General features: G+C 32.7%; 1 protein-coding gene across 2 annotated transcripts in view; it reads left to right on the top strand.

Annotated features, from left to right (window-relative positions):
- The first annotated feature begins 360 nt into the window (after nt 1-360).
- The window catches only part of Nmdmc (NAD-dependent methylenetetrahydrofolate dehydrogenase), a 30,716-nt gene continuing 10,578 nt past the window's right edge, over nt 361-20,498 (top strand). The window contains exons 1-6 of one of the 2 annotated variants that reach the window (XM_035377578.2): nt 368-499; nt 734-813; nt 8,336-8,507; nt 11,905-12,095; nt 15,509-15,784; nt 19,150-19,257. In XM_035377578.2, the coding sequence (XP_035233469.2) occupies nt 8,356-8,507; nt 11,905-12,095; nt 15,509-15,784; nt 19,150-19,257 (727 nt within the window). In that variant the 5' untranslated portion in view covers nt 368-499; nt 734-813; nt 8,336-8,355. Of the gene's footprint in view, nt 500-733; nt 814-8,335; nt 8,508-11,904; nt 12,096-15,508; nt 15,785-19,149; nt 19,258-20,498 lie in introns of both variants that reach the window. The other variant, XM_035377580.2, reaches the window with a different exon arrangement.

Raw genomic sequence — 20,498 nt, 5'->3', positions numbered from 1 at the left:
GAAAATCCTCGGTGAAGGCATCTCTTTCCCTAAGCTGATAGCCTTTGTGCCATATTCAAATAATCTAACCAGAGAAAAAGTAATTGAATGGTTGTATAGTTTACTAGTTTATAATGTTCGATTTAATTTCTTAAAACTGTAATTTACCTGAAAGCTAAAGTTAAAATAATAAAAATTTCCTTTGGGAAAAAAAAAAAAAAAAAAAAAAAGACAAGTCTTTCCGATCTTCCGCTTTTTGTTAAATTGCGTGGCCTAAAATGGCGTTTAATGTTTACTTCAGTATTTCAAGCTATTGAATATTCAGCAACCTGTTAACGGTATTACATACGTCAACGTCAAAGGAAGGTAAATACTGTACCCAGTTTTTGTTTAATTAACTGGTCATACAAGGAGAAGGCGCGCTTTCGCTTTACTGCCACGTTCACTCTTTTTGAGTTTACTTCCATGTAGATCAGATGTCTGAATTGTTACGTCTTAGTTTATGAACGAAGGTTAACCAGTGAGTTTCTTTTTCTGTTCTTTCATTTTTTTTTCATTATTAGAATATTGGCGTTTATATTTAATTTGATATTTACCTGCTTCCTAGAACTTCATAAAACACTTCTTTTCAAAAAGAAAACAGTACACTGACCTAAAAGTGAAAAGTGTTTGACCTAGTTGCACAACTTCCTCAAACGCAATTATTCTAACAAAGCCCCGCATGAAAGTAGTTTGATGACCAGTTTTCTTCCAGGTACTGTGACAGAAACAACACATGATATTGTCATCTAATTTTATTAAGGAAGAACTCTGTTTCTGGATTTGAAGACGAAGGTAAGCATTTAAAATCGTTTATGCAAGTCTGCTGAAACTGTTCCATGTGAATTTAATGTTTAATTTTTTGCAACAAAGTTATTTTCATGTAGAGTTTAGCTAAGATGAGAAATTCAGGCTTTTATAAGCATAATAGCGATTTAGAATTCCGCATTTGATGACATAATCCTTGTACTAAGTAATTTTCCTTTTACTAAGTTCTCATTTGATTTGACTGAATAAATTAGAGCTAACTGTTAACATTCAATTTAATTAAAAAACTGGTTTTTAATTGTAGAAGTTTAATGTGATACTAGGTGAATTTATTTAAATATGACACATTTTTTCTGAAACAAAAAATAATGCACGAAGGAATTTTTCCTTAGGCACATAGCCAAAATTTTCTTGCCATAATTAATTAACCACTGTAAAGTCCTCTGTTATGAATAAATGTCAAAATTATGTTAGGCTTTGGTGAGTTTTATTTAATTAAATAAAATACTCTGGTTATTCATTATGATTTAGTCTCCTGATTACTGAAATAGTAATACTATTAGTTTGAACTATAAGAAGTTCAAATTTGCATAGGATTTTGCAGGATTTTTGGATTTCCTGAAACAGACCTAATGAATGATAGTTTTACACATGCTCGCACAGACAGCTTATTCCCCCTACGAAAATGCACCCTAAAATTTTGGGGCTGTGACTGTTTAATTTTAGAGCATTAAGTTGCTCAGTTAAACTTATAAATTCTTCGAAGATTATAAGAAGGGATATATAAATTAAATACAAGGCACGATTCTAAGGTATATTTCTGTCAAATTTTATATTATAGTAGAACCTCAATAATGCGGATTATCTGGTATTGCAGTTGTCATGACTCACGAAACTTATGATTAAACGAAAAGGAATACGACTACAATCGGAATCACTTTTGTTTTTGAAAAATTGTTGAAGGTTGAAACTATTCAAATCTATTGAAACTATTGAAAAGAGTATTTTTATTTCAATGTTTTGATTAAAAAAACACAAAAAGCTTCTTTTAAAAAACTTTCAACTTAGCATTTTTCCAAAAAAGTTTAGTTTTTTTTGTGCACTAAATATCTGTAAAATTAGAGCACTTAAAAAAAATGTTGTAATTTTTGAAAACACTGATTTGTTTTAATGTTTTTCTTTCTCTGTCCCTTAAAATGATTCTTACAAATTGCCTGAGTTGGGGTATTTGTTATATATTTAATTTTATAACAGAATTATTATCTATAGAAGTAAGGATAAAGGATTTGTGTAAAATTTAGTATTTGTTTGAAATTTAAATGTGCAAAAATTCGGTCCCGTATAAGTTCCTATAAAACTTGGTGCAATTATCCTCCGTATATTTTTAGGGCATAAACTATGATTTGTGTGAAAATATCGCGGTAGAATTTCTTCACATTTAGATATCAAACAAATACGAAACTTCAGTGAAAACATTAGTTATCACTTTTTTAAATTTTAAATTTATATAAAAACACATTTTCTCAAAATTTGAATTTAAAACTAAAATTTTAAATCTAAAACGCATATCATTATTTTAGCAATTTGAATCCTCTTGCGAATGCGCACTTTCATAAAGTTCACCCTCTATCTTTTCAATTTTGTTAGAATTTGACTTGATGGTTTATCAATTTTTCCTCCTCGCAGACTTTATTATTATAAATGACTGTAGTTCAGAACTTGGATTGCATTTAGATATAAAAAACTTTGAAATTTTGTATAATGAAATGTACAAGAGTCGTATATAGAACATGAAACATCGTGAAAATCTCGAAAATCTTCCACTAAAATGTACGTATATATGCTTCTAACGGTAAACGATTGATGGTCAGCAAATTCTTTTATGGATAGAATTTGACACAAATAGAAAGGAAATCTCAATGATATTTTGGAATTTGCATTCTCGGAAATTTTCGAACACATTACTCGAAATTTAGAGGTTTTTAGAAAGTTAAATGAAAATTTTTATCTTAATTAATCTTTGAAAACTTTAAGTCATTGATTTCAGATTGTGCCTTTAAATTACGGCATATCTGATGACCTCTCACATCCAGTTCATTTGAATGAAGCTAAAAAAATGTTTGTGCATAGTACCTTCGAAAGAATGACCTACAGATAGACGCATCTTATGCAATAGACATTTCCATTTTTTCCACATTTAATTTCGCATGAAGTTTTGTAAATTATTGTTTTTCTGGAAAGTCTAAAACAAGGCTTGTTTTAAAATTCCATATTAGCTTCCTTTTCAATTTTTTCTGTCATCTCATGAAAAGAAGGCGCTATTATGTTTTCTTTTTCCAGTGACGTAATATAAACATTCGAATTTATTGAACAAAATTAAAGATATTGATTTTAAATAGGCTAACACAGTGCAAAGCCCAAAAAAACGTTTCGTAGTATGTTCTTGAGTACCAAAGAAACAATGTACCTAATTAAAAACAACACATTTACGTAATTACATTTTAAAATGTAAAACAAACCATAAAATATGCTGCGTGTAATAAATGCCGCCACATTTGAGAACGAAAACGTCTAATGCAAATGCGTAACATAAATGATGATCCACAGTATATTTTATGTGGAGTAAACTACCATCATAAGTATAGATGAATTTTATTGCCTAATTCGTAAATTTTGCCGTAACATATAGACTGGCCTAGGTTGAAGCAATGTGAGTGACCAACCGGGCTGAGAGTTCCTGCGATGCATTTGACGGCGCACAACGCGAAATATTCGCACTTTCTTTTCCAATGAAGTTATTCATTCACGAACTGATCTCTCCTATTCAATAATTAATATTACTTAGAAGTTATTTGGATTAAACAATGTTCGGATTAATAAAACTGTTGAGGTGTTTTTATGCTTATTATCTTAAAATTGTTTTCCTATATCGCTATTTAATGATTATTAACTATAAACTTCAAAAGTTGAAATTTTATTTGTCGGTGTAGTCTTTTAAATGTGGAATGATTAAATTATGGAATCTTATAACAGGATAAGAGTTATGTGGTTAGTGACATGCTGCTTTTTCATATATTGTGAGTCCAAGTGAAGCTTGCACTTCTGTACAGTCACACGTATCAAGAGATGTTAGTACATACATTCTATGTAAAGCTTTATTTATTTTGCAAACTTAACTATTCCATATTTATTAAATATAATATAAGAAGAAAAATAATAAATTTTATAAAATTTGATTGATGGAAAGATGATATGGTCTATGCAATTATGGCAAAGCACTTGAGGGCTATCTGCTTAAGGAGAGATATGCCTTCATGGAGAACAGTTTAAGGTAACCTGTTCGCATACACGTTACACATGAGGAAAACTAAGAAAGCTCTTATACAGCCAGCCCGTTCACTGGGATTCGAACTGCGGACAGAACTACTTTAGGCCGTTGGTCGGTCGAACGATGGAAAGAAAAACCCGCAAACGCATATTTGCAAAGAATGTTGCAAAGCATAGTAAAATTTGAAAAGGATGGCAAACTGAAAATCATATTCTTCCTACCTGAATTCTTTCCTCTCAAAGGTACACTTCAAGCTATCTCACATACAAAAAAGCTATGAAAATGCACTTTATGGAATAACGCAACGTAACTGGAACGAAGTCGACACCGGACGAAAAATGCAGAAATAAGTGCGAAACTTTATACCGGAGTACCAGAACTGAGAATTTCACTCTATACACGGTTCATACATGCGAATTTAATACTCAAACTACAGTAATCATATAACTGACATACTGTGAGAGTAAATCACTATTTCGGTACAAGATTTTAATTTTCGCATATTAATGTATTAATTGTCATTTTTAATAGATTTTTTTCTTATCTCGCAAAAAAATTGTTAATCGCATAATGCGTTTTAATGCTCTTTTAACGATATAGACCTACCAATGGTAACATGATTTCATGCGCCATTCCGCATTTCTGCAACTTTCCTCAAAGAACATATCCCTAGGTTGTGCAATATACCCACATCTGTCTGTAGGATTTAATAAGCTGACGAGTATAAGCTTAATAAGCTGAGCTGACCCATGAAACACACGCAGAGGAATGTGTTTTTTTCTCACAAAGTGATTATTCGGCGATATGAAAATTTATCGCTTGTTGATAGGCAATTTATTACAACAGAAGGGGATTAAAATGTATATACAGTAAGACCCCGCTTAACGCTGTTTCGGTTTAACGCTCTTTTATTTCAACCCGGGGATTCCATGAAATCGCTCGCAGCATACGGGGATTCCCCGAAATATTATGCAGCGATAGGTTTGAAATACATATCCGAAAGAGTGTATTTGTATTTCTTGTTTGGTGCGGTGTTGTACAGACATATTTTGAAGGGGTAAATGTGGAAGATGTCGAAGAAATAATTCAAGAAGCAGCGGCTAGTCTGTCTAATGATGAGCTCAAGGAATTAACTGAACAAGAAGAACAAAAATGTTGACAGCAGTGATTCAGAAGAAGAGCAAAAAGAACTTTCGATGGCGTTTGTAAAAAGGAGTTTGTCTACCATAACTGGAATAATGGATCATTTCATTGAAAATGATCCGAATTTTGACAGAGCTCAAAAGTAAGGCGTGGTGTTAGAGATGCTCTATCCGTTTATGAAGAACTTTTAAGAGAACAACGCAAAAGAAAAAGGCAAACAACATTAGATGCTTTTGTCACAAAAAGGCAGAACACTGAAAACGCGGAAGGCTAACTAAATATGACTGACTGAGAATTTTATTTATTTTTTTAAGAATATTCGTTTTGTTATTTATATTTTGTTTTTATTTTTGCAAGAAATAATAATGTGGTATTAATTTGGGCTTTAAGAAATAAATATTTGGTTTTATTTTTATTAAAAAAACATACTTTTTAAATTTAATACCTAACCAATTTCCTAGCCATCTTCCCCTAACCCCAATATTTACATGTAAAGATAGCCTCGTTTAGCGCTGTTTCGCATTACGCTCTACTTTGATGGAACGTATCCCCCGCGTTAAGCGGGGTCTTACTGTAACTGTATATGTAAACTTCACAAGAGAGACTATAGAACTTAAAATATTGAAGTGAACAAGGAATAAAGTTTAATTGTTGTGGCGACAAAAAAGCTTTTTTGGATTAATTATAAATCATCCCTGAATTAGCACTGACGGCTGAAAAATAGTTTGTTAAAGTCTTGAAACGTGGAACTTCTTTCTCCTACTTGCTTCTACATTAGGATGTATCTACCAGTCCATCATAATGACGTCCTGCAACCGTTTAAGATATTTAAAATTTATGTGCAATAGCAATCATCTGATTGGACGGAAAGAGAATGTCGTAAGAGTGACAAAGTCAAGGAGTGTAATGCACAGGATGAGGTCTTGAGATTGCTAGTGCTACTCTTAAATGGCGTGAGAGTGAATTGTACTGCATTACAGGATATAATTCAATGCACAAAAATACAATAAAACACAGACATAATAACGCACAGAACTCCTGATTTTAAAATTTCTAGAGAAGTGCTGCTTTGTGGAGTTGTTAGGTCAGCATGAAGATGTCACTTGCATGATAGTATGAGAAATGCTGAATAAATGCGATCTAGAAAAAAATAAAGCTGATATGTACAAAATAACCAATGCGCATTATGGCGAACAGTTCTCGGTCTTCTGACCCATTTTCGATTGTAGGATCACAGTCGATAATTTGCATAAGTATAGTGTACTGAAAGTTCTTAATTTTGCTCAAGAAGTATTATGCAGTGAGAATGTGATACGAAAGAGTTAGGACTTTTAATTCAGTATGCACCTGGAAATTTTTCAGGTACCAGGGTGCGTTCATTTTGATACAGAGAATTTTATTTTGAAAAACTAATTTTTAGCGAAAGGTATTCTTCGTAGTTGCCCATGTAGGAACTCCGTATAAAAGTATTGTGCGAATTAATGTAAGGTACAGCTGCTGTTTAATTCTAGGATAAAGCTTGGAATGGTCATATAAGTTCCATTTGCTTTGTTTAAAATAACAGTGATGCGCTGCTGTTTTAGTCGATTGTCTACGATTACTTCCAAGGTTCCACAGGTAGAATATCGTTATCAATGACAATGTCCGCATTAATTCTGATACTCTTCCCGTATCTTCGATAGAGAACAACACAGCATTTTTTGGTATTTAAATGCATTTTCCATAGTTTAAACCATTGGGCAATTATGTTCATACATAGCTGAATATTATGGATGGCAAGCTGAGGGTTCACTGATCTCACTAGTACTGCGGTGTCGTCTGCATATTTTAAGACTTGAGCTGAAAGCGGAGTCGGAAAGTCATTATTAAAAATATTAAATAATATGGAAGCAACATGTGGCCCCTGCGGGATCCCTGAATTGATGATATATTTATAAGAAAAGATTTTTGCACTTTTTACTAGGTACATTCTCATTTTTAAGTAGGAATTTATGAGTTTAATAAAGCTGATTGGGAGATGAAGTTCTAATAATTTGTAAATCACAGCCTTGTATCGTATTTTGTCGAAAACTGCAACGACTGAGTCCTTAAAGGATGCGTCGACAATAAATTCGATAATGTTGAGAATTTGGTGTGCAGTACTGTGTCCTTTACAAAAACCAACTTGAGAAAATCATATTTTTCCAGATGTTTAGTGAGCTTAGAGTTTAATCTTTTAAAAATCTTTCTTATACACAGAAGCAGACTGATAGATCTATAACTGGAAGTGATTTGGGATTTTTCCCAAACTTGGGTATCGTGATGATAATAGAGTATTATTTCCGCTGTTGCGGAAACAGCATTGTCTTATGAAAGCATTAACTATAATAGTAAGAAGGAAGATACAATTATTTAGGCAGATTTATAATGACAGTTTGGTTTGGTTTATTTGATTTTGGCAAATCACTCGAGGGATATCTGCCTAAAGGAAAGAATGTCTTCGTGGAGGACTGCCTAACGGAAAATGGCCCGTATACGCGTTAAACATGGGGAAACTCACGAAAACGCTCATTCAGCAAGCCCGTTCGTGGGATTCGAAATACTAGTGTTCAGACACTTTACAGCTCGACCGCTCGTAGGCATTTGTAATGTTAGAGTTGCTTATGTTGTCGAAACCCTTCACTTTTTTAATATAATTTTTAATAATAAGTGTAGCAACACCCCCATTATTATATTGTCTATCATTTCTTACGATATTATGACCGTGAAGTTTGAATTTGTCGCTGGCCGAAGCTTGGTTTCGCTAACAAGCATTACATCATTTTTTTCCTCAAATAGTTGATTATTTCATGTTGTTGTTAAGTTGAAGTCTTTTTAGCCTACAAAGACTATAGTCCAAATGCTCTCGGAACGTGTGTGGTGTGTAAATGGAAAAAAAAAAAAAAAAAAAAAAAAAAAAAAAAAAAAAAAAATTCCTCCCTTGTAATAATAAAACTTGAAATCTTACAGATTTTTTTTTCTTAATTTCAGCATAAAGTATTTAGTTTGTTGTGTCTCTTAACATAATTATATTTAAATCCTATTTTCATATGTTTTTAGATTTTTATTGAACACTGAAAATGATAACGATGAACTCAAAAGTAGCCAGCCTCTGCCTGAGGTGTGCCAATGCTAAGAAATTTAGTTCATTGTTCACCTGCATTTCTGTACAGAAGGATAACATCAGTTTATATTCTACGACTAGAAGACGTTCAGATTCTACTGATCTCAGGTAATTTATTCTCTTGTCCTTTCATGTATTAAAATATTTTGCATTCAAATATTAACACTTATTAAATACACTGGCTTCCAAAATTTAAGCATGCGATGGTAATATCAACTATTACAAAAAAACTGAAATGATTCTGATTTTCACTTTCACCTGAAAGTGTTTTGTTAAGGATTTTTACACTCTCAGTGGGCTTGCAATCTACCAATCTGCTCATGTACTCACTTATGCTAATCCCCTATTTTTGTTTTGTTTTGTTAGCTTTATTATTAAGCACTGTTTTCTTTGCACTTACGCCATACACAGTTCAACAACAAAATAAAAAAAAAAAAGTTTTAAAAGCTACCTAGCAGCATATGTTTATAATTCCCGATGCAATGTTAAGTTTTGGCATACAATTTTATAGTTTTTTCAGTCATCATTTCAATTATCATGTCCTCAGTTCATCATTTCAGTATTCAATTTTCTTAGTAAGATAGCTAGCTAACAAAAAATATTTTTGTTGTCCGTTTTTATTGTTACGTCCGTTTGTATCGTTTTTATTATTAACTTTTTATGTGTTAACTTTATTTATTAAATATCGCATTCTTCACCCTTAAGTCACATGCAATTCAATTCAACAAGAAAATCACAAAATATTTAAAAACAGCATATCTTTATAACTCCCGATAGAGCGGTAGAGCTTCCCATTTATAATTTTACATGCGCTATATTATTCCTTTAAAACTAGCCTGTCGTGCGGCCAGCTGCCTATAATTATTATAAAAAAGGAAAAGTATATCCTGATTTAAATGAATCCAGCTAGGTGATTTCATAAAAGCATTGACTATTTCTAATTAGATATAGCTTACGATTTTTAATACATGTTTATTTGAATCAAACCTTAAGTAGAAAAAATATTCTTAAGAACTATGTTTATTGCTTTTAAATCATTTAGTTTATTACTCAATAACCTTCCAGATTAAATTTTAAATTATCTTAGATCTACTGAATGGTAACACGCTGATGCGTAGAAGATAAAAGTACTTTATTTCCATCCGCGCAACACAATGCTTTTATAAAGCCAAGTTTGTTAATTAAAACTGCAAGATAAATATCTTATTTTCCATAATGGCAACAGTTTTAGGAGCTGGAGATAAAAGTGTTTTATTTCAAACAATGTTGCCATTGCTCGCTTTCAAATTCAATCTGAAAAATTGATTTTTCTGAAAAATTTCATTGAATCTGTTAAACAAAAGTTCATTAAAGTTTTACAAAATACGAAATAAACAAAAAACAAATTCGAAATTCAAAATTAGGGATTTCAAGTACCTATGTTCGGTTGGAGGATTACGTTATTCAAAATTTGATGGCTCTAGGTAGGGTCGTTGTTTAACAATGCAAAGAATGTGCATACATACATGTAGATTTTTCATTAATTAATTTCTTTAAAAAAATAGAGGGTGATAATATTTAGTGGTAACAATCTGAAAAGTGATCAGCCGTTTGTAGTGAACCAAAGTGCACGTGACACTATCAAATGTATTTATGCAGGAAAAAAAACAAGCATAAGTACAAAGGTAAAAATATATTTAATTTTCCTAAATTAACTGATGTTATCACATTTGGGTCAATAAAAATTTATATTAAACCTAAAACAAAACTTTATGGCCACCTCAGACCTTCACACAAATTTTACAGTTCCGTGCTTTCATTGGAGTGATAAACTATCGCAAATAATAGCAATGGCCATTCCCCCATTAGAGCAATTTTAAACTGCCTAAGAATGACTGGAGTAAACGGACAGAGATAGCATGCTCGAAGGCATCGCAAAAATTTTCAGTGAGATTCGTATTAGGAAGGTATACAGTGGCAACTCCATACGAGAAATATCCTCTTTCTCTAGATACTTGCTAACGATGCTGGCTGGATGGCAAGGGGCATTTTCATCCATAAAAGCCAATTGCTGGAGCGTAGAGTCTCATCATGGAGTTTAGAAATTCATCCCAATACCACACAAACTCTCTTTGAGAGCTCCAAGATTGACTAAGTCTGAGATTAAAGCAATCTGTGTGATAAGGTCCTTAGAACCTTCCTAACATATAAGCTCTTCCGAATGATGATGAAAACTTACTGTGAAGGTGAATTCACTCGAGAATTATATGCATTTCACATTATTCGAGATCGAAGAATTTTGTTGCTGGCATTACTGAAATGGATTTCTGATAGTGATGTATTTGGCTGTAGTATGGCGGTAATTAAACCTGACCGTTAAACTTTCCGACGAGCAGTTTGAGTGCAGATAGATGAGATAAGGCTTGCATTTAGCTCTGTAGTCAGTTAAGAGTTAGAAGTTAAGATTTTATGTGTTTTTCGGTTAAATTTCGTATTGCTTTCATAAGCTATCTGAAAGGATGTTTTGTAAGCCTTTACAGCAATTAAGGGGTTCCCAGGTATGAAAACTCCCCAAATCCCATTGAAAATAGCCATAGGACATATAGCAACTAGATAATGAGCCACCCTCTCACATCCGGCGGCCAGGAAAAGAATTGCGATGCCAAAATTTCCTAAAGAGGAAAGGAAAAATTCAAGATTCCTTCTAATAGGAGATGGGGCATAGAACAAGTCGTATGTAAATCTCACGAAAACTATCTTCAAGAAGCAATAAGCATGACCAACAGAGAATCCATTTTCCTTAAGTCCATCATTAATCAAAAAGGGATGACTAACCTACTGAATCTTTGATAGTTCGTCATAATTTCAAGGAAATAGAATTTGAGACATCGGGAATAGAAATAATCATTTCTGGCCTATCGTTTTCCTGGGTATCTCCAATTTCAACTTTCGAGTAGTTTTTCTTTTTTCAGATAGTTTTTTCTTATATCGACTGTTATTGCTACTGATTGCGTTTCTTTCTTATTACTTATATGTCGATATGACTTCGGCTACTACAGCACCAAAATATAACTTGTTAATCAAATTTTGTTGATTTGTTGGTAATAGATGCACCACCGAACCGCTAGACAACATCTGGGTCTCTTTCGAATGTAATGTGGCTCTGTATTTTGCGTGCACATTTCGGCTATAATTTTGCCAATATTATTTTATTAATTTAATCATTACTCTGTATTGTCATTATCAAATGTAAAATAATACAACACTGCTGACTACTAAGGACATTTTACAATTAGTTTTAAATTAATCAAGCGGTTTTCTGGAAGGGAGGAAGGAACTATTCCTTAAATTACACGCATAGCAGAGAATTAAGTTTACTATACAATTAGATGGAGGAAAATTAAATTTGGAAATGTTTAGTTTTCTGTACTCGCATTTTCTAAATTATTCTTTGCGTAAAATTTTTATATAATATGTAAAATAGTATAAACAATTACATATGTTTCTTTCTGATTTTACTTTATAGCTCGAAGCATAAATCTAAGATCATCGATGGAAAGAAAATCTCTGCACAGATAAAAGCAGAAATCAAATACGATATTCAGAAATGGATCGCTACGGGAAACCGTAGACCTCACTTGAGCGTCATACTCGTTGGAGATAATCCCGCTAGTGCTGTCTATGTCAATAACAAATTAAATGCTGCTCGTGAAACTGGTAATCAGCTCTTTTTTGCTTCGTTTATTGATTTACTAAAATTACATTGTTTTGTCAAATGCTAATCAATATATTATTGTCAACAAGGAAATCATGTTTATTCATACTTTCAGGATAGAACAAATTTTGATAGTGCATTGTTGTTTTCAAATATATATATAAAATTTCTCCTTTTCGGGTATAATTCTCAGTTATAAAAGATTTAAAGGTCATGAAAAATTAATGTTCTTATGAATTAATTGCCGCTAATAAGAAAAAGAAATATGTTTTTGAAATGTAGGACATGACCTTGCCCTTTTTTAACTAGACCTACCGGAATTTGTACGTTGAATAATTAATGCACGTGATTCTGTTACGTTTTCTGATGCCATTCAATACATAGTTTTCCTTCTAATACTTCCGGATATTTAAAATACTGCTTTATATTCTTTACATCCATAAAGCACTTCGGTACACAAAATAGCGTACAATTTGAATCAGGATTCAAATTTATGATTGAAATACATTGGAACACATTTGCATAACTCATTTTGAGCAGTAATAGCATTCTTTTAAAGAGCACCTTCTTATAGAATTTTCACTTACATTTAATTCATTTATAATAAATATCTTTAAGAGTAATTTGACATTTTGCCCGTCGCGCGATATTGTTAAGCTAAATTATGTTGTAATATTTACTTTTGGCTTAGCAGCGGCCGAGAGATAAAAGTCACTGAATACTGGAGTCCCAGCGAACGGGCTGGCTGCATGGGTGTTTTCCCTTGTGTAATATGGATACGCACCAGTCTTCCTTAAAAGTCCAGCGCGGGGCTTCCCTCTCTTTCCATGTAGTGCCAAATTGTGGAGAACTTAATAAATAGGAAAAAAAAAAAAAAAAAGCGTTGCGTTTCGTGATGAAGAGCAAGGTTAAATAATTCTTTATTGTTAACATCTTAACAAACTCTTTCGTCTATTATAGGGGCATTTAATTTGAAATTTAATGTAATTACTAGGTCTCAATAAAGTTATCAAAACTAAATTCTAATCTGCTTGGTTTATTAGTTTATTAGTTTACTCTCGAAAAAAATATTAAATGTTTATTTAAGACAATATACGTATTTTACTATAAAATGCAATTTTTATTACATGGCTGTTAAAACAAAATCTTTATTTAGCACTCTTTTTACTTCCTTGTACGTAGTAAAAAGGAAGTATCGTAATTGCGAAAAATTTCGGATATCATATTTCAACGAAAATATCGATTTTGACCGCTATCCAATACAATTTAATGATGTTTTTGCGTGACATCCTCAAGTAAGAACAGAATAAAGGACTCTTCCCCCCCCCAAATTTTTTTTAAACTGATTTAAAATGAATTCTGAAGAAAATTTTTCGGGGCGTCTATGCGTACGTACATACGTATCTCTCATAACTCAAAAACGAGTACCCTCAGAACATTCAAATTTTGTATGTAAGACTGCTATAATATGTAGATGTGCACCTTGTATTTTAGTTGCAATCGGCCGCACCAAAAGTATATAAATATATGTATATAAAGAAATATTGATTATATTATCTCCTAATATAAATTAAGAAGTATCAAAAGAAAGTGAACCCATATGTAGGAAGTTTAAATCCGAAAATTGTGTTTTAAAGTAACTTGAATAAGTCAAGTTTTCAAACTAAGTGAATTTAAGGTCATACAATTTATGTATATATATATATATTAATATATATATCCACTCTGTTACTAGGCTCAGTGAGCTCGGTTTCTTTATTATTATATGTTTGTAAATTGTGCAGTTTTTGCTTTAAAAATGATTGAATTATGTTGTTCTTATCTTCCGGTTAAAGTTTTTATGCCTTTAGTAAACCTGCATGCAATATTTGTAGAGTTATCAACAATTTAAAAGTTGTTTAAATGCAGCTAAGCCTAATGAATTTTGCGATGGCGGACATGTTTGTTTACATTTTAAACTTGGCAAAATAGCGGATTTGTTGCCAATCTAGAAAAACTAAGCTTCTCAACAACAAACATAACGCCTTCTTTTATTATTGCGAATTAAATCATGCTTAATCCATTCTGAAATTTATTCAAGGAAATAAGTGCATAAGATTTACTTCGTAATTTTTAATATAGATATTTTGAGTTTTTATGTATTTTTGCCTTGTTGGAAAGTGAGAACTGAATTAATTGAATGAGAATCGTCTGTGAAAAACTGTTTCTTTTTTGTTTTGTTTGCTTAATTTCTTTTATACATCGTTTTAGATTTATTATGCAATTATTTGAATAGAACATGTGGCAACGATTGGATAATTCTTCAAATGATATAAATTTATATGCATTCTGAGTTATAATGTGAACGAAATATAACGCTGTTAAGTGAACCTAGTGCCAAAGTGTCCCTATGGTTAACAAATATAGTGAATTTAAAAAAGTGCATTTATTCTATTGTGGTTTATGCACTTTCGACGATGTAGATTTAATTCAATCCAATAAGTTTAAATGAAATGCAAGGAAAAATGCGTATAATTTAACTCCGCGCAAGGAAGTCATGTTGCGTACACATCAGATTTTTTTTTTTTTTCAATTAGTGAAGAAGTTAAAGAACAGGAGTCAGCGTAATATATGTAAATTTTGCAGGACTAGTTTTGATGGTTAATTACAGAACCTTCTTCTGCTACCTAAGTACAAATGAACGAGATAGACTGTGATGTTAAGACCTAGTCTTTGCTAGAGTTTTCTGCGTCCGGGACAACTGAAGATTTTGCGCCCCTTTCTGTGAACTAAGAATGGAAAACATTTAATTCTAAAATTTCGTAACATCAAATTGGCGACCCCTGAATACTGCGCTCGGTGACAAATGTTCCTCCTTGGTCCACCCTAGATAAGCCACTGTGAGAAGATAAGAATGACTGAGAAGACGTAAAGCTACTGGCTTCTTCTATTGATGAAACAAGAAAACTAAATGATAATTTCCTTAAAGGCTGAGGATAAAGATGGATTGGATTTAGGGTCGTTATTTCATTTTATTTCTACGGAAGGACACTATCATGCTAATTTGAATGTTCAAAATAGATGATAATAACTACAAATAATACGCAGTTTAGCAGCAGAGAAACTGAAGCAGAAAAATAGTTTTAAAATAAGAAATTATTTCAGCAAAATCTTTTAATCAATTGTGTTATGAAATATCTCTTTTACATTATAAGTAGCTTAGAATATTTTGAAAATGAGATAGTCATATAAATTGGGAAAAGCAGTTATATAATGCAGATTCATAGTGTAGTCAATGATTGAACAAGTAAACCAATCTAGAATTTTGCTGTCTTGTAAGGATTAATATTTATGTTAAAATTACCTAAATTTAATATCTGTAGCCGGAACCATTGATTATTTTTATATTATATTGTTTAAAACTTTTCATTATCAGGCATATCAAGCGAAACAATACATCTTTCACCAAAAGCTACGGAAGAAGAAGTTTTAAATATCATCCGAGATTGCAACGACATGCCAAATGTTGACGGAATCCTTGTGCAGCTTCCTTTGCCGAACCACATGAATGAACGTCGAGTGTGCAATGCTATTGCTCCACACAAAGATGTTGATGGATTTCACGTTGTCAATGTTGGACGATATTGCCTGGATATGCATTCTTTAATTCCATGCACACCATTAGGTATAATGGAGCTTCTACGGAGGACTGGTAAGGAATAAAGTACATTGTTTTAAAATTAAGAATTTATTTTTATTTCATTTCATTTGTTTATTTATTTATTTTTGTGCAAATGCGTAGCTATTAATTGTAGAATTTTTTTTCTGTATAATTTATGAAAATTGTACAGTTTACTGGTACTTAAAATTAAACTAGCGGAAGCAAAAAGAAAATTATTTTAATCTAACTATTTTGGGGTACGATAAAATCTAATATTTTTGAGTTTAATTATTGTATCGAATTTCATTTAAATAATGGCTAAATTAGTAAACATAATTTAATGGTGAATTATATGTGTATGGTAAATTTTAATTCGTTTTAACTGAGTTCTGAATTCCAATACATGAGATCTAGTGCGGTTTAGCTACTAATTCGTCTTAAAACTTTGTGCTCTCAATGGTAGATCCTAAAAATTCCAGGTGAGTTTTGCCTTTAGACAAAGTATATTGTTCAACTCATAATAACTAAATAAATGTTCGAGTTAAGAAAATTAAAATATTTATTGGACACTACTATCTTGTAAGTAACACGTAAGATATTACTAAAGCTTATCTATCTATACTTTAGGGAAATATTTTAAAACGATATTTCACCTACTGTTAGATTTGAGAGTATCTGGGTGATCATAACAACTACAGCTAGCTCTGTAGGTTCTAATTATTAGGTGCCACTGATTCCCTTACACAAACTATCGTTATGGAAGTGATATTTCTAAGTTCACGATGAAAGAAAAACAAAAGAACTCAATAACATTTAACTTAAAACGTTAATGAATCTCTACTTGAGAACTAAGATAAAAATACAGATAACAGTCCACTTGACTATGCTAAAATTCGCACTTCAGTTTTACTCTAAGAGGAACCGCAATTCTAGTTTTAACGTGCTAAGCTTTGAACCGTAGCTTACCATTTTGAAGAGAACTTCGCTGGAATCGACTACACTGGAAAGGTTGTAGACATCAACAATCAAAACCAACTATTTTCTCGCTACTCCATCCTACAGCTTACTCTGCCACACCTAGGCACAGACTCAGACTGACTTTCTTCAGACAACAGCCAACTTCAGACGGGTTCAGATATCAGACTACTCTCCCGCTCCATTTAACCTACTTACACTCTTACGCTCGTCTCAACCGTCTGGAGGGAACGATCTGTGTAACTAAGTCAGAAGTGATAAAAAAGTTTCAAGTTAGAAAAGCTTGTTAGTTAAAAATAAACTAAATTGTCACAAGGAAGTTAAAAATATTAGAAATTAACTAGGTTCCACAAAACTAATACCAAATTCTGTGAAAGGTCCAAATGAAAATTCAACAAAATGTCATTGTCATTTTAACAATCAGCTATAAAGACGCCAGCCAAAAAATTTGGTCACAGTTGGAAGCAATCTACGCACTTACCAGGTCTCTCTCTCAGTACCTTTTCTATTTGTATAATTACGGGAATCTAAACTCTAAATAACTTACACTCAAATTTGAAATTTTTGGAAGAGTTGAAGGGGATGATAGTAGAACTGAGAGAACAGAAAACGTTCTACAAACTGCAGTAGAGAACGCATTTAGTCCAAACAAGAAAAAATCAAATTCGAAAAGAAAATATTAAACTTTGATTTTCATAATAGAAATACACATTAATGTTTTAAGTCTGATGCAGGTGATAGATATCGGAAAATGGGGCTACTTGGTGGCTAACATAGTTAAACAGATATAGTCCCATCGACTTCTCCATTTATACATTGTATAGTACTTACAAGTGGCTGAAAGTCATTGCTTGCTGAACATTTCGGTCAAAGTAAGCTGTTTGACTGTCTTCATCCGTTTTCGGGCAGCCAAGTCGCCCATCCACTTGACAATGAGAAGTTACATGTGGTCACACTTGGGCTGACGCTCCATCCACTTCAGCAGAGTTTCAAGGTCGGCAATCGCTTCACTAGATGATGGTCCCGTTGTCTGCTTCAACATCGATATTAATGTCATCATCTTCCTCGACACTTTCTTCTCTCACACGTTTAATAAGTTCATCATCATTTAGAATTTGAAACCCAGGGTCTGACGAATCACACACCATTCATTCTGCTCTATCCTCAGCACTAATTTCTGAACATCCATGAATTTTTAAAAGAATATTTCTTAATTCCTCAAGTGACACGTCATCCTCATCTTCTCCTGTCTCTTCCCTTTCCTTTTCTTGAGCTTCTTTTTTCTTCTTTTCCTTTTCTTCTTCAGTTGATATGCCTTTCAACTTGTTCTACGCACGTTTTACTGTGGCTTCATTAACCAAGCTCCAAGCTTCTGCCCCCATGTAACCGCAATCTTTCAAATTAATTTTTTTTTGTGGTTAGCCAACACACGTTCTCTTCTTCGCTGTCTATCAAAGTTTCTTTAAAAATTGCCTTCTGTGATGATGTTTCATGGTTTCGATAACAGACTGGTCCATTTGTTGCAACAAGCTTGTGACGTTTGGCGGTAAAAAAGATTGTTGTAAACTGACCATTCCATCTTTCCAACAATTCTCTTGTGGGGTGAGTTGGTACGTTATCAGCAATCAAAATCACTTAACTGCCTTCTTTTCAGGTTGGCTTTTGGTGCTTTTTCACTTCGGCGATGAACATTTCTTCATACCACTCGGTAAACAATGTTGCAGTCATCCAAGCCTTGAGTGATTTTTATAGAAGAAGCTTTTTCACATTTTTAAATGCTCTTGGGGTTTTTGACTTTCTTTATCAAAAGAAGGGGTGTTTTATGGCTTCTTGTAGAGTTCGCACAGATAAGCACCGTAACATGGCTTTACTAACTTTATGTCCTGGAGCACTACATTCCCTTTTAAATGTTAAAGTGGCTTTAGGCAGAGCTTTTCAAACAAGAGCGGTTTCATCGGCATTGTACAAAAACTCAGGATGTAGGTGTCTGCTACAATTTTAAATTTTACCCATAACTACTTTATCTGATTGCTCTATAATTTTTCGTTTATTCGCTAACGTTAACGCAACACCTTTTTTTAGAAGCCGTGGTAAACGACAACACGAACTCACAAACAAAACAACTCACCGACGCGAAAGAGTACCGTCACAGTACTGTAGCAGGTCAACGACGCACTGACTGACTAGTAATCAAAACGAACAGAAACAGGCTGACTTATTGACATGGTCTTTAAATTGAGAGTATAAAGTAGTTTAAGTCTTTAAATTAATGGGGGCTGTTAAAACAGGATTTCGTTTTTCCGTAGTCAGTCCTGCCTTTAAACTTAAGGTCTGTGCTAAATGTAACCGTTAGGCCATAGGCCGCATGACCGATATCTAGATTTGTGTTAATTGCATTATCACATAGTATACATATAATTTACACAGCGTCCATATTTCAGGTATAAAAACATTTGGTAAAAATGCCGTAGTTTGTGGAAGATCAAAAAATGTCGGAATGCCAATGGCCATGCTACTTCATGCTGATGGAATAGGAGAGACGCAAGCAGGTAAGAGAAATGATTCTGTCTTACAGTCTCTTATATTTTGCAGCAAACTGAAAATATATACAGGTTAGCTTAAAAAATTTAAATGATTATTAAATCAGCATTTATTAATATATAATTTATTTTTAAAATTTAAAAGAATTAATTGAAATGAAGAATATTTTGTTAATGCTTTTAAATGTATTCTTATCATTCTAAACATTCTTCTCAGAAACTACGCATTCTCTGCATACCTTGCTAAGTATCAGTTGCATAATTGCACACTTCGGTTCTTATTGTCTTCATAAGAAATGTAGATTATTTTTGGAATTTAATTTTCCCAATGAAAACGCTTCAAACTGAGGCAGGCACGTGATTCTGAAATTCTTGTCGCACAACCTGGAAGCTTCAGATTCTTCATTTCTGATAACACATTCTCACCAAAGTTGTTTGTTCAAAGCTTGGTCTCACCATTAGTTGCTTAAGGCTTTCAAACTCCATCAATTATTTCAAACCAGTTAAAGCTAAAAGGTTGGAGTATTCAATGTATTAACCTTTATTAACATGTTTATAGATAGTATGGCTGCATATTTTTTGTTTGTATGTTTAGATTTATTTATTTAATTTTTGTGTTTGTATGTTTAGTTTTATTTATTTAATTTTTATTTATTTAATTATTTAATTTTTGCTCGAAAATATATCTAAAAATAAATTAATGTTGATAGTATTTTCAGTAGATATCTGTTATATTAATCTGAAAAATTTCTCTCCGTTTTAACTTATTTTGGAGGACTGCATAAAACGGACATTTAGAATGAATTGTACATCAAGAAGGTTTTTTTGCAATCATGCATGTTTTCCTTTCTGGCGTTCCTGCAAATGTTGCAAGAATGTTTTTTAAATTACAAACGAGGATTCAGGAAAAATGGAAAAAGTTGACAATTTTATTATTTTCCTAGGGCTAAAATAAAATTGTTCGTAAAAAAATCTTTTAAAACAAAGTTTTTTATTTTAAAATCTCAGAAGTCGCAGGTTTGAAGGTTCTTCTGTTTCGTGAGGCCCACCAGCGGCCGAGCGGTAAAATCGCTGAACACTGGTAGTTCGATCCGAGGTTCGAATCCCGAGAAAGGGCTGGCTGCATCGGCGTTTTCGTGGTTTTCCCCCATGTCTAACGTGTATACAAGCCAGTTTCTCTTAGGAAATCCTCCACGAAGGCATCCCTCCCCTTAGGCAGATAGCCCTAGTGTGCTTTGCCGTATTCACAA

The sequence above is a fragment of the Stegodyphus dumicola genome, chromosome 5, assembly GCF_044657685.1.
Source record: "Stegodyphus dumicola isolate Sdum_Otavi_A_Nest chromosome 5, ASM4465768v1".
Lineage (NCBI taxonomy): Eukaryota > Metazoa > Arthropoda > Arachnida > Araneae > Eresidae > Stegodyphus > Stegodyphus dumicola.
Note: the sequence above shows the minus strand (reverse complement) of the source record. Positions and strands in the feature narration are given on the sequence as shown.